At 42.7% G+C, this 13,453-nt stretch overlaps 1 protein-coding gene across 1 annotated transcript in view; it reads right to left on the reverse strand.

Annotated features, from left to right (window-relative positions):
• Positions 1-13,453, reverse strand: part of SYN2 (synapsin II) — a gene marked incomplete at its 5' end in the record, with an annotated part of 97,977 nt that overhangs the window by 14,924 nt on the left and 69,600 nt on the right. Inside the window, one exon of the mRNA XM_017737290.1 lies at positions 7,675-7,824. Coding sequence (XP_017592779.1) covers positions 7,675-7,824 — 150 coding nt within the window. The remainder of the gene's footprint in view (positions 1-7,674; positions 7,825-13,453) is intronic.

A 13,453-nucleotide genomic window follows, 5' to 3' on the forward strand; every position in this document is an offset into this window, starting at 1 on the left:
CTGAACAGGGTATGATTTAAAGGTCAGAGAAATCAAACAGAAAAGTCAAGTGGAGACAGGGAATAATAACAAAAAAAAGTAGAGAGGAAACACCCACCACGGGGTGGGGAAAGGAAGGGACACCAAAGAAAAGCCTCCAAAAAAAGATATCTCTGTTAGGTTCAGCTTAAATAAACCAGATCAGAGAGTAAAAATAGATGAAAAATAAAATAAAAAATCAAAGGATGTTATATATGATGGTAATTACAGCACTAAGACAAAACAGAGATCCAGCCTGGGCTCTCCTGTCCTGTGTCTGTGGCAGCTCTTCCCTGGTCTGCAATGATGGGATCACTGCTTCCCTTGCTCTGATTTGGAAAAGGATGGGGTTTGCTCTAGAATGGAATGAGGACAATTTTTGCAGTTTCCAAAAAAATGCCTGTGGGACCAAAAAGCTGCTTCTCACAGAAGAACAGACAGACCACTCCATCGTGGTGGACTCAGGATTGCTTTAAACCCCAATTGTTTTCTTTCTTCTTGAGGGAAGGGGGCATGGAGTGTCAGAATTCCCAACACCACTGGCAGACTGTGAGACGATCAGGAGATCATGTGGCAGAAGGTAACAAAAAGTTAAGAAAAGCCTCATTTTGCTATGTGAATGAAGACAAAAGAGAATATTATTGTTATGATCTTTAAGATAAATGTGGAAAAGTATCTATTAAGTACTTAATACAAACAAAACTTAAAACAAAACCTGTCTTGTTTTTCAGTTTTACCAGCACTTTGTGGCCTTCTGATTTACAAAATCAGCACTAAGGCTGAAGCACTGTATCCTACAGACAACTGAGGTCACCCAAAACCTCCTGGGCCTGAAGCCTGACCCTGTCAGGGCCTTTTTCCTTTGGGATTCTCTTCTAGTGGGTACTTTCGTGAGCAGCTTTTTCTCTTACCAAGTTTGCCTGGCCTGTCTGCAGAAATCAGTTAATTTTTCCAGGTACACCGCTGGTGATATGCATTCAATGTAGAGCACTCAGAAATTTAAAAAAAATAATAAAAATCAGGCTGCACCCAGAAAGCTTCATTTCATTTGGACAAATTTCTGTTGATGTCAGTAGAAACTTTGACCAAATAACCCTAAACCTTTAATATATTCAGTATATTCTTCTATATGTAAAGGCCGTCAGATCCCTTCAGAAGGGCCCTGTGAAGGCACCCTTGGCTGGTTCTTGGCACATGGAACCGAGCTGAGCAGCATCACCATTATCTGTATATTGATTTAATCACCCTCATTTGATGGACACATTCAGGGCTACAGCCCCAGAGCGTTTGTGCAGAGATTTATCCCCAGTTATTTACCTGGGACCTCTGTTCAGGGGAGACTCAGAACCAGCTCTGAGCAGCTCCTCTGTGCCTCCCTTGGCTCTCACTCCATCTGCTGGTGCAGGAGCTCAGGAACGATTTTAAATCAGTTCTTTTCACTTTCACAATCTCTTTGTTAGTCAAATTTCTGCTGAAATATTTATATGTTGTGTCCTTATCGATATTAAAGGTTTCAGGATTTATTTTCCTGCATGAACTTTGTGGTTTTGATACCTTTCAGTACCTGCAAGTCGAGTTCAAATGTTTAAAATAAATCAAGCTTTGCTAATGAAATGGGAACTGTTTTAAATACATGAACATCCCTCATCCAGCAGCTACAGCTGAGTCCTGCCTCCATTGTGGCCTCTGTGCCTCACATGCAGAACCTGCCCTGCTCAAGGCAGACAAAACAACCTCAGTGTAGGAAAAAAAACCCCATCATTTTATACTTGTGATAAATAAATTTTACTGGCATGAACTGTGCCCCAAATGTGGCCTTTTACAAGGATGTGGTGGGCCCAGGCTCCTACTTGTTTATTTTCTGCTGCTTTTCTTAATTCCATATGTTTATATTGGGATCTGAAAGAGTAACAGCTGCTCTTATATTTTCACTACCATAAAATAGCTAAGAGTTTATAAACCCCTTTTGATTAAAATAAGCACACACAGATAAACACTGTGTGTGTGTGTATATATAGATATATACATACTTATATTTGTGCACATTAAGGTAGCCTATTAAAATACATTCCATGTTAAAATAATGAAAAGAAATTAAGAAAAATGCATTACAATAACATGATGAAAAATTTTCGAGTAGGGAGAATTTGCTGATTTGTAAAACATACAGAAAGTACCTTTCTTAATGTGCTTCGGCTCGTGGAATATGATGTAAAACCTCGTAATAATAACAGAGAACTCCCCAGCTCATTGATTCCACAAGAAAATCCACAAGGTGTCGCTGGGATGCAAAAAACCAAAATACTGCTGTGAGGGGGGCACCACCTCCAGCAAAAATGACGCTTTTCAGAATGGCTTTTGACTTAAATGCCCTCTGGAAGGTTTTGCATTCCGTGTTGTGTGATTTATGTGCCCCAGCAATATTTTGCCTTGCTCTATGTGAGTTTTGATGCCAGTGGTTTAAATTCTCTACCAGTATATTTAGGAGGGCATCCACAAGCAGCCTGTAAATATTTTGATGAGAAATTACTTAATTATATTAAATATTGTAATTTATCTTACCAAGGACTGCAATTTAAAAGGACTTTTATGGGCAGGGGAAGTGGTGGAGAAGAGCCAGGGAGGTGTTTGGAGGCACTGATGGCTCTCAGAGTGCCCACAGACCTTGTGAGGTGCACGAGGAGCAGGGGAAACCTCAGGGGTTGCTCAAGCAAACTACAGAAAGTGCTCAGTTGGTCTCCACACGGACACTCTGTGTGCCCATGGCAGAGCTGGGGCACTCAGGGGAACCTCAGGGGAGAGCTTGGAACGAGAAACAATTGGAAAGAGAAACCACTGCAGAGGGATGCAGTAAAATCCTGTTTCTGCAGGGTCTCTGTGCTGCCCTCCTGGAGCAAAGAGAAGTCAGGCTGATCCCGAGTGTATTTAAGATGCTGTTCCACAGCAGCTTTATGGCCTCGTGATGGCCATTTATGCCCTGTTTCAATCTCTTCCTAAGAGAAGGAAATTCAGCATGAGTGGGTTTGGGAGTTGTTAGGTCATGTAGCAACCTCCTGAAGGCAAGCTGTCCTAAATCCCTCTGTTAGGACAGACCTAATTCCATGAGGGGTGATCTGCTCTGCAGGGCCCTCAGTGAGCCCCTCCATTCACCCTCTCTCACACAGGATAATTCAGTGTGGCCTTTTAATTGGTTTATTTTATCAGGCAGCTCCTATTCTGATCAAGGGTTCCTCTTCTAATCAAGGGTGGAAATTGAAGTGAACCTCTATGAGACTGTGAAAGCGACAACTAACTTAGGGATAAGCCCACACCCCAAATTTCATACAGAGAAGTTTACTCCTAGCAAGCAGACTAATGCTGAATTCTCCATTTCCATATAACTCCATGAGGGAATCCTTCCCAATTAAATGTGTTCCCTTCAGCTAAGGTCAAACCAAATGGCTGCATTTTCTGCTCATCATCAAAACTTCAGTGAGTTGAAGCAAATTGCTGCTCATCATAAGCAGTTTCCTTTAAGAAATCCCCAGTAAATCCCAGAGAGGGAAGGTAACAGAACTGTAGCCAATCCTATGGAAACCCAGGAGCAGGGAGTTTGCTGGTGGATTGCTTTTCTCTCTAGAATTCACACTTTTTGTTATTTACACTATGGCCACACATGGTTCAATTTTCTCTCTGGACATGGAACAATAAAATTGGATAAACAATATCATAGAAAGGGTCAGGGAATGGAGAATACATTGGGTTTGTAATTGGTTTATTAGCACTGTGCCACTCCTTTCTTTTACACCACACAGAACCAGGATGTGGCTGGGAATGCTCTGCTCTTTGTGATGTCATCATGTTATGGATATTGGAGCACACACTTCTTCCTTCTTGCCTTCCATTAAGGATAACAAATCCCTTATTCTTTCGTGGATAATGCAACAGGACTGAACGAACATTTTCCCAACAGGATTTCCCTCAGCTCCAGCTGCTCACACGCGCATAAACATTTGCATTTTATGGTGATTCTCATGGACAATGTCATTTTTTCTGCGGAATTTACTCCAGCACAATTCACCTCAGCACCCGATGGGCAGCTCTGAGTGGATGTTTGGCCATTATTGTTTCATTTGTTTGACATCATTGCTTTATATTATTGTCCAGGAACGAGCCTGAACCAGCCTGCACTGAGCCACCTCCTGCAGAGCTCTGCAAACCCAGAGCAGAACTTTGGCCAGTGGTGTTTCCTGGAGGCAGAGATAAGTGGTCCCACTGGCTATTCACTGGGTGGTTGAGCCTATTTACTTGATTTTTAGGAAAAATTTGAAAAAGGCTTCTCTAGAGACCTGTCAAAAGCAGTCAAAGAGGTTAGAAAATATGTAAATTCAGATTTCTACAGTTTTATTGCCTGCAAGTAGAGCAGGCAGAGTTTATGCAAAACTTTTAAAATCATATTCCTAGATCAAGTTCTCTTATGTGTTTTCAGCATGGTTTGGGGTAAAACAAGCTATCATGTTTGTAAATAATAGAAGAAACTTCATTTCGTGGAGGATTTTTTTGACCATATGTAGTTTTAACAGATAGAACTTCCCTGAGTCTCCTCCTGCCCAGCCCCTCTGCCCTCTGTGCACCAGCAGAACCTGCTACAGAGTCTGGGCAAGTGTTTATAGGTAAATAAACAGGTAAAGTACAAAACATACATTTAAAAAATCTCCCCACTGAGATATCTCAGATTTAATGGGTTTAACAACCCCATGCCCTGCCCCTCTGAGGTTTCCCTTTGGAATTTGCTCCCTCTGGCACTGTGACAGGGAGAGCCTTGCCAGCCTTCAAAGCACACTGCAGGGCCAACCATTCCCACCAAGACTTGGCTGCCCAGTGCTAAACAAAGGCTGATTTTCCCAATCATTGATTTGTTTTCTGATGGATGCTTAATTGGAGTGGGACTGACCACTGCGGGCATTTGTAAACTGAGGCAGGTCTGTATGCACAATCCACCCAGTGCTACAGTCTGGACTAGACGAGAAACACTTTTAAACCCCCCAGATAATAAGGAAATTCCAGATGTGGCACATCTGGAGCTGTATGATTGACCATAGGCTGCTCATTTAAAAGCAGAAGCAGCAAAACACAGCAGTTACTCTTTGACACCTCCAGTACTTTGGTTTCCAAGGCCATGTCCACACACACACACGAGGCTGATTTGGGATAAATCACTGGCTTTGCATTTTGTGTCACCTGTAGGAATGGGCAGCGTCCCCTGCCCTGCAGATGAACGGGGGGTTTCTCAAGAATAGGAAATAATTTCTCACATTAGAAAAGGAGAACTGAAAAATTTCAAAACTGAAAGGGACAGCTTTGTTTTAACAGATTGATTTTACTCTTAGCAAAACCCAGCTAAAAATGAACTACACACGAGGAGTTGTCTGCTTTAAATTCTAAAAATGTGTTTCATGATTTTCCCCTAAAGCTGGGAAGATTAATGGGGATTTGCAAACACGATCTTCAGCAGAAAATCAGGTCCCCTTTACCTGCCCTAAACTGGTATAACAAGGCCAATTTTAAGAGTCTGACTAACTGAGAGGAAAACTAACAGATATTGCAAATATTCTGAAGGTTCTGTGGTTTTCACAGCTTTTTGTTTTGCTCAGGTGCAATCCATAATGTAAGGATAGGCTAAGGAAAAGAAGGTTAATGTGGAATAACATCCTGCTGCCATCAGTAAAGGCTGAATCCTTCAGGAATAACCTAAATCAAACAGGAACCTACCAGAAGTCCATCATCCCAGAATATTATCTCTACATTCATCCAAAAACTCTGGTTTCAGAGAAAAAAACCCTTTCCATGGACATGCTGAGTGACAGCAATGACTGAGGAATTTAGGAACCTTCTAAAAATGCTCCGTGGATCCTATTTTCATTCTGGACTCAGGTAGGCAGTTTTCCTTTGGGAATGCTTGGAAACTTTATTTACACACAACAAAGAGCCAGTTCCTTTGGATGGCAGCAGTAACAGTAAACCCTCCTCCTCCCTTGGCTGCTCAGAAATCCAGGAAAGCCTACCCAAGACCTTACCTTTTTTTCCATCAAAATGTGAAATATCAAGTGTGAATCTATTAATGTGACAGGGATGTCTGTTACTGCTTTAAATTTTGATTTATGTCGACTTGTATTGACTGGGCAACTCCAGCTTTGCCTCTTTGCTTCCTTTTAAAAATCTGCTGGATAAACTGCTGCTCCGAAAAGGAACTATTTTGGCACCAGGTGATTTATTTTTCCCCCTTTTTGTCTTTCTCTCTCAGTGAGTGCCCTTTACAATGGACTTGAGCCATGTTGGATGGAAACTTCTCCATTGTATGTGGTTCTGTGGCTGAAACAAATTTGTGCTTAGTTTCAAGTGGCTACAACATAAATAGAAGCCACACCATTTTTTTTTTTTTTTTGTGGGACAGGGTATTTTTATATCTTAAGGCACGATGAGATATTTGAAGAACAAATTAGTCATTCTGCCTCAAGAACTGGTCTGTCTGAGGTGTGCCACAAAATTGTTCTCAAATTGTTTACCTGGTGTGGAGCCTGCTGGGAGCAAAAATAGATCCTTGATTTAGGCTTGGTAATTCCTGTCTTACAGTTTGGCTGATTCTGGGGTTCAGCTGATCCCTGTGGAGGGCAGAGGTCCAGGGCAGCACCAGAGCCCTGGACAGGTCATGGGCAGGGTGGATTTGATGGATTTTACCCACAGCTTCTCTGCACAACCTGTTCTCGCTCCTTACCACCCTCATTGTAAAGAACTGGTGTCTAATCTAAATCTTTTTCAGTTTAAAACCATCCCCCTGCCACTCAGTCTTGGTAAAAAAAGGGTTTATAAGCATCTTTTAGGTACAGAGCCACAGGTCACCACTCGTTACTGGTTTCTATTTAAACACTGACTGTAACTCTGGGCACGGACAGCCACCCAATTCCTTATCCATCAAATTCCACCCAGCAAATCCACACCTCTCCAAACTTTGCTGTTCTCTGAGCCCTTTACAAAAATGCCACACTCCCTGAAGTTATTAAAAGGATCAGTAAAATAAACCCCACACTTTGTAAGCAGGGAAATGGAGACACAAAGGTGATTCCTGAAATCCAGCTGGTGGCAAGGCCAGGGGCAGAACTCTGCATCCCCACACTTTAACTGTCAGGCCAAGCAAGATAAAATAAATGAAATGCATCTATTTGCAACCTTTGACCCATGTTTTCTACTATGCTGAACATATTTCGGGAGTTTCCTAGATTTCTAAGGTATTTTCCTGAATTGCAGCACATTAAAAAATATTATCATGTAATTAATTTCTCACAAGAACAAGAATTATTGCCAGTATTCTTTCTGACATCCTCAGGGCAAGGGTTCTCCACGACAGAGCTTCTTAGTATTTCCATGATATTTTATATATGGGATTGAAAGGAAACAGTACAAAGCCCACAGGGATCATTTCCTGGCAGAAACACAGCAACACGTGCAATTCTTGATTCTATTTGGAGACAATCTCACTGAACTATAACAAACTGATAAAAATGTGTTGGTAGGTTCTCAGATCCTTGATGTTCCACAGGCGTCCAAATTCTCAGAGGAAAAGGTTGAGCTGAAAATGATAGACCAAGATGCTCTATTTGAAAAGCACAAGTCTCCTACCTGAGGCTGCTGAGTGGCAGTGGGTCTCTGAGGAGATGGAATAGGAGTTTTGGACAACATTTGGTTCATTTTGCTTACGACTAACTCGGTGATGTGCTGCCTGTCTTCGGTCTGGTGCTCCCCGATCAGGGGCATGGCACAGTCCATCACCTGCAAATGCAACAGGACATCAGTGCTGGGAAGGAAATTCCTCCTCCTCTGTGCAGAAGGGCACAGATGGATTTACAGGATTGCTTTTAGCAGAAGCGCACGAGAGCTGTAGGAATTATATGGTTTCCATCAGAAAATGAACAAGAGAACAGCAACTTGGCAATGCCCTCCCCTCCCAATCTCCCACAAAATACAGGTTCAGTTCACAGCTGGGCACACACTTTGGGGATAGGAATGGGAAGCACAGGGCTGATAAGGAAAATGAGATTTCTCAGGCTATCCAGTGGTCTGAAGCAACTCCTGTCCTGTTCTCCTGTCTCAGCTGAAGGTTTCCTCCCCTGCCTGCTTTGGTGGCTCACACTGTGTTCATGAGCTGAATTCCAGCGTGGAAATGCAAAGTAAAACTTCAGCTTCCTAGCAATTTGTGGAATTTTGCTAGGGAAATCTGGGTCCCTATTGATTCACTAAAAACTTTAAACAACACCTTATTATTATTGATACCCTTTTTAAAAAAGTAGCGTGGCTGCAAAGAATAAGTAAGAATTTCTACAAAGAAAGCAGGATGGCAGAGAGGCAGCTAGAAATGGGCACATTCCCATTCTAAATGTGACAGGTGAATAGTGCTCAGTGGTTACTTATTGCAGCTATTGTGATGAATAAAACTCATACTGAAATCTGCCCCTTCAGTGGGTCCCATGCATTTGTTACTTCTCCAGAATATTTGTTATTTCTCCAGGATATTTGTTATTTCTCCAGAATATTTGCTGTTTCTCCAGCGTATCCACTTCTGCCACATCTGTGTTTGTTTTAGGGGAAGTAAAAGCATAACATAATAACCACAACTATTATTCACACTGGGCATTCCTACTTAAAAAAATAATAGCAGGATTTAATTCACTTTTGAGAGACTGCAATCCTTTTTCTATGCGCATCAGGGCACGTCCATGTCACCTGCACTGCTGCACCCTGGTGTCTCTCACAGGTCAGGGTGGAAGAATTTTGTTGTCTGAGGGGTGCACAGGGATCAGTCTGAAGAGCACGAATGCACCCACATTGTACAGATCCCTCCTGAAGAGGAAGGGATTTAGTGGGAGCAAAACTCAATCTCCCAACCTCCACAAAACATCCCCTTTATTAACAAAGAACACAGTTTTCCCTTTCTTCTTTTAGATATTCAAGGGTTTCTAGGAATTAGACACAGAAGTTGGGTGTTTAAAGAGACATTTGGATTTAAAAGAACATTACACCTTGCAGTAGTTGGGAAGGAGCTGCCTTATAAACAATATGACCTAACCTTGAGCTTTTCAAACTATGGTGAGTGCTACAGAAATTCTTCCTGAGTGACAAAGGCTACTTTGTTCCCATAATGGGATTAGTTTGAAGTCCCAAATCATTTCCATTTTTCTTCTGTTTGTTCATTTACAAGATTCACTGGCATTGTGTGCTGGCAACCAAAATGCTGGCAAGGCTTGTGCTGGGATTTTCAGATCTAGGAGGTCCCCTCTGAGCTTCCTCACAGCCAAAAGGCTTTAAAATAACCCCAGAGTAAACAATGCAATAATAATTGGACTCCAGAACAAATGTTTCCTCTGAATGAATGCTTTTCCACTCTAGGGCCACATCAACAGCAGTGAAGAAATGTTTAATAAGTACACTGAAAGGTTCTTTAAAGTTTACCATACATTTTAACATCATTTTAAGTGGAACGTCCCAGTGTTTTCAATTCATTGAGAGAAAAGTACTGAACCAATAGGAGTCGATGTTTCTGAAGGGGGAAATGAAGCCTTGCAGGCTGAGTGGCTCTTCAATATTAATTTCTGCTCGATTACTGCTATTTTAAAAAATTGTATGAACACTTTAACGATCCACTTCCTTGTATCCTGAGCTGTTTCTTGCAAGAGGAGTTTGCGTCGTGCCTGGAGGGAGCCGAAGTGCCAGGGCTGTGAAGTGTTAATAATGACTGAAAATAGAACGTATTGGTGTGAAGGGCACTGGATGTTTGGTTGCCCACTGCAAACCATCTGATTTTCAGAGCAGGAGTGATGTCTGGGCTCTAAAAATCTCTTTTAATGAGAGCTACTTTAAAAAATATGCACTATAGGGTGTAGATGAAGCCCCCTCTTAGCCAACATCAGTTAAAAGTTTCACAAGCATGCAAAGAAAACCTCCCTTTGTTTACCATCCACCTACATTAAAACAATTACTTGGAATGACTGTGAAATAAATTGCCTCCAATAAGGTCCTGCCAAAGGATTAGGCAGGATTAAGGTCTGGAGGATTGGGTTTGGACTGAATTTCTGCTTTTAAGTACTTCTACAACTGCAAGTTCACACATCAGCTTCCTTTGGGAGCTACTGCCATGGTGTTTAGCAGAACTTGTGGGAAAAGTGAGAACAGGGAGCCTTGAGGTGTCAGATCTTCATGTCCACTGCAGCAGAGAAGTTCTTACATTCCTTGAATGAAGAATTTTCAGGCACAGTCACATATTGAGGCAGATTCCAACAGATTTGGCATTAAAACCGAGAGCCATTACCCCTTATCAATCTCTTATTACTTGGACAGGTTTTGACCTTGTTAAAATCCTTTGGTTTGTTGCCAAAGTGGCACAAATATTGTTGGCACCTCTGTCACTGCCTGGCAAAGCAGCTGAGATCAAGGTGGATGCTTTACTTGGTGGCTTGGGTGTATTTTCTCTTCTTTTCAGAGAATACAGTCTGTTTTCATTCCTAGCACAAGAGTTAATGACAACTAACAGAAATCAGTGCATTTCATATAAATGTATCTTAAGAATATTTTGGGCAACACCAACAGCTTTTAAATCCTGTGAGTGACTGCAGGAATGTCAGGCTGGCATTTCCCCCCCTTTAGAAGACTTGACAAAGTTTAAACATACACAAAGCTCCCTGTTTATAAATAGTCTATTTACAGGCTGTGCTAGATTTAAAATCCCATTTAAACCCAGCCAGTTTTTAGTGCAGCGTGTAGTTCAGCTATTTAAAATATTGGAGTTTCCCACTAAGAGGATTTCACAGGAAAAAAAGGACATCTGTAATTTATAAAATCAAGTACGTTACTTTTGCAGATGCCAGTAAAAACATGGGGCCCTGTGAATTACAGTCACTTAATTCATATCACTGTGAACTCACATTTATATATCAATGTAGTTTCATTCCAGCAGCCAATTCTTTGGGATGAAGTTCTCTTATCACCCAGGGACTGACTGTATATATTTGTGGAAAAGGTAAACAGCTGAAATTTGGGCTGCAAGACTGAGACTGGCAAGAGGAAGAAGAAGAGAAATTCTGTTTAACTCTGATGACTGGGAAGGGAAATGGGATGGGACTTATAAAGGAGCCAGAGCAATTTTAAGATATCAGTAATTGCAAAGGGGTCATCGTGTTTGAGGGAGAAATTCCCACTCCCACTGCCCACACCCAGATCTGCTGCATCCTGAGTTCAGCCCCAAGGACTGGGATGAACTGGGCAGAGCTTTGGGAAGACCCAGCCCAAATGGTGCTGGGAAAGGCAGAGCTGGGGAGGGTAAAGGAAGGGCAGAGGTGAAGAGCTGTGGATACAGTGGGAGAAGGAGGTGCTTCCCAGGATGCTGAAATACAAGAGGAACATGAGGGGGCAGCCAGAGGGCCGTCAGTCAGCAGTGCCCAGGGAGGCTGACAGGATCTATGGATCTCCTGAGGGAAAAGACCCAGGAATTCCAGGAGAAGGTAGGATAACTGCTAAGTACAGAGGAAGGGGGAATTAAATCAGGGTGATTTTGAAGGTCCATCCTTGGGAGGGTGAGAACTGGGCAAAACCATTCCCTTTGGTCTGTGAATAGAGCGAGGTTCCAGACCATATATTGTGAGAGACTCCTGAGTTTATCAGCTATTACAGCTGGATTTCGTTCCCTCCCTGACCTGAGCAGAGGATATTCTGTCCTGGGTGGGAAGACAGGAGAAGTAGCTGAGCTTCTGAGCACCTGGCAGCAAGAATTTGAGGCCAAGAGCAGAACTTCGCATACAATTGTGCACAAACACTGTTTCTTCGTTTTGTGCATTGGTTTACAGTGGCTGAAAGTTTTCTTCATGAAACCCAGTTTGCATCTTTCTAAGTCAAAAAAACCCCACTTGGGAGCTAATTTTAATTTAGCTGAGGGCAAAATGGACCAATGGGAATAAGACACCTGCAGCAGCCCATTCAATCTGGAGCAAAATTTAGGAGACTTCTGGGAGGCCACCCTAAAGGATTCTCTTGTGTTTCTGCTCTTTCACTGCTCTCATCACCACGCTCTGAGCTTTTGTTTAGTTTCCCAGAGCTTTGGTTTTCCAAGAATGAAACAGGAAAGATACTATCCAGTGGGGTCAGAAATATAAACAATGCTCTGTTCCTCCTAGTATTGAAACCTCAGAAGTGTTAATTGAAAAAGGGGAAAAGCCCTTATATTTAAAAAGTTGAAAGTTTAACCTTAATTTGATGTCTTACTGGAAGAAGAGGGGAGACAGTTAAATAGCTGCATGTTGCAGTGATGTGTTAATAAAAATCCTGTTTCTACAGCTTGTCTGATGCTTGGCAGCTGAGAATTCCCATTGAGGGGGGAAGAACAGACTCTAAATGAAGAGATAAGGCTGTTACACAGAGTTGTAACCTGGCCCTCTTCCTGATCAACCTGCCAGCCCCTCTGCTTGGCTGGGTGATCCTTTAATTAGTCCATTCCTCCTTAGGAGGAGTTTGGAGACAGTTCCTTGGAGTAGGGCAGTGACAGGCAGGAAGAAGCACTGTGTTCCTCTGGACAAGGAAGTTTTTTTCAGGGAAGCACTTTTAGAAAACCTGTTTGTTAAAAGGCAAAGTTACCTCTTACATCCCCCACCTAAAAAACTGCAGAGAGCCCGAAGCTTCCTAGAAAAACCCAGGTTTTGTGCTTGAATAATGATATCACTTCAATATTTTGTCCTTCCTGTCTTCAGCAAAACTGGTCGGGATATCTGAAGGGTACTTCAGCAGAATCCCCCCCCTAATTCCCATTCCCTCCAAGGGTGGGTGACACACACCTGTGTCCTGCTGGAGGTGACACTGGGGGAATGTGCCAAGTGAAAATGGGGAAGAACAAATCTGCAAACATGGTTTCATCCATTCAGGAGCCTGTGTGTTGCTGGGCAGGTGATCTCTGCAGGATTAAGGTGTCACTGGTACCAAACCACTGCGTTTTTCCGTAGGTGTGGCATCCCCATGGAAACACGAGGGCACAGCTCCCGGGATGGAAGTGCAGCCCAGGGTTGATGGACTGACTGCTCAGCCCTGCTCAGCCCCCTCGAGTGCAGCACGCACGTGCCAGCTTCAGTGGCGTTTGTTTTCCCATGCTGAAAGGACACAAAAGGAGGAAATTCTCCCAAGCTTGGTGCAGACAGTTCTCCAGCCCTCACTGGAGCCCAGAATTCTGTGAAAATCACAGTGTAATAGCTGTTGATGTGAGCTGCCTCTTTAGCACCAGATGATCGTAAGTTTTACAGATGTTCTGCTGGATGTGAACTTTGCAAACAGCCCCACATTTCAAAGTCTTTTACAGATTCTGAATATCCTTGCTGACGAGCATCCCCATCTCCCAAACAATTCAGCTGATTCCGTACAACAGCAG

Source organism: Corvus brachyrhynchos, unplaced genomic scaffold (genome assembly GCF_000691975.1).
Source record: "Corvus brachyrhynchos isolate BGI_N302 unplaced genomic scaffold, ASM69197v1 scaffold266, whole genome shotgun sequence".
NCBI classification, from domain to species: domain Eukaryota; kingdom Metazoa; phylum Chordata; class Aves; order Passeriformes; family Corvidae; genus Corvus; species Corvus brachyrhynchos.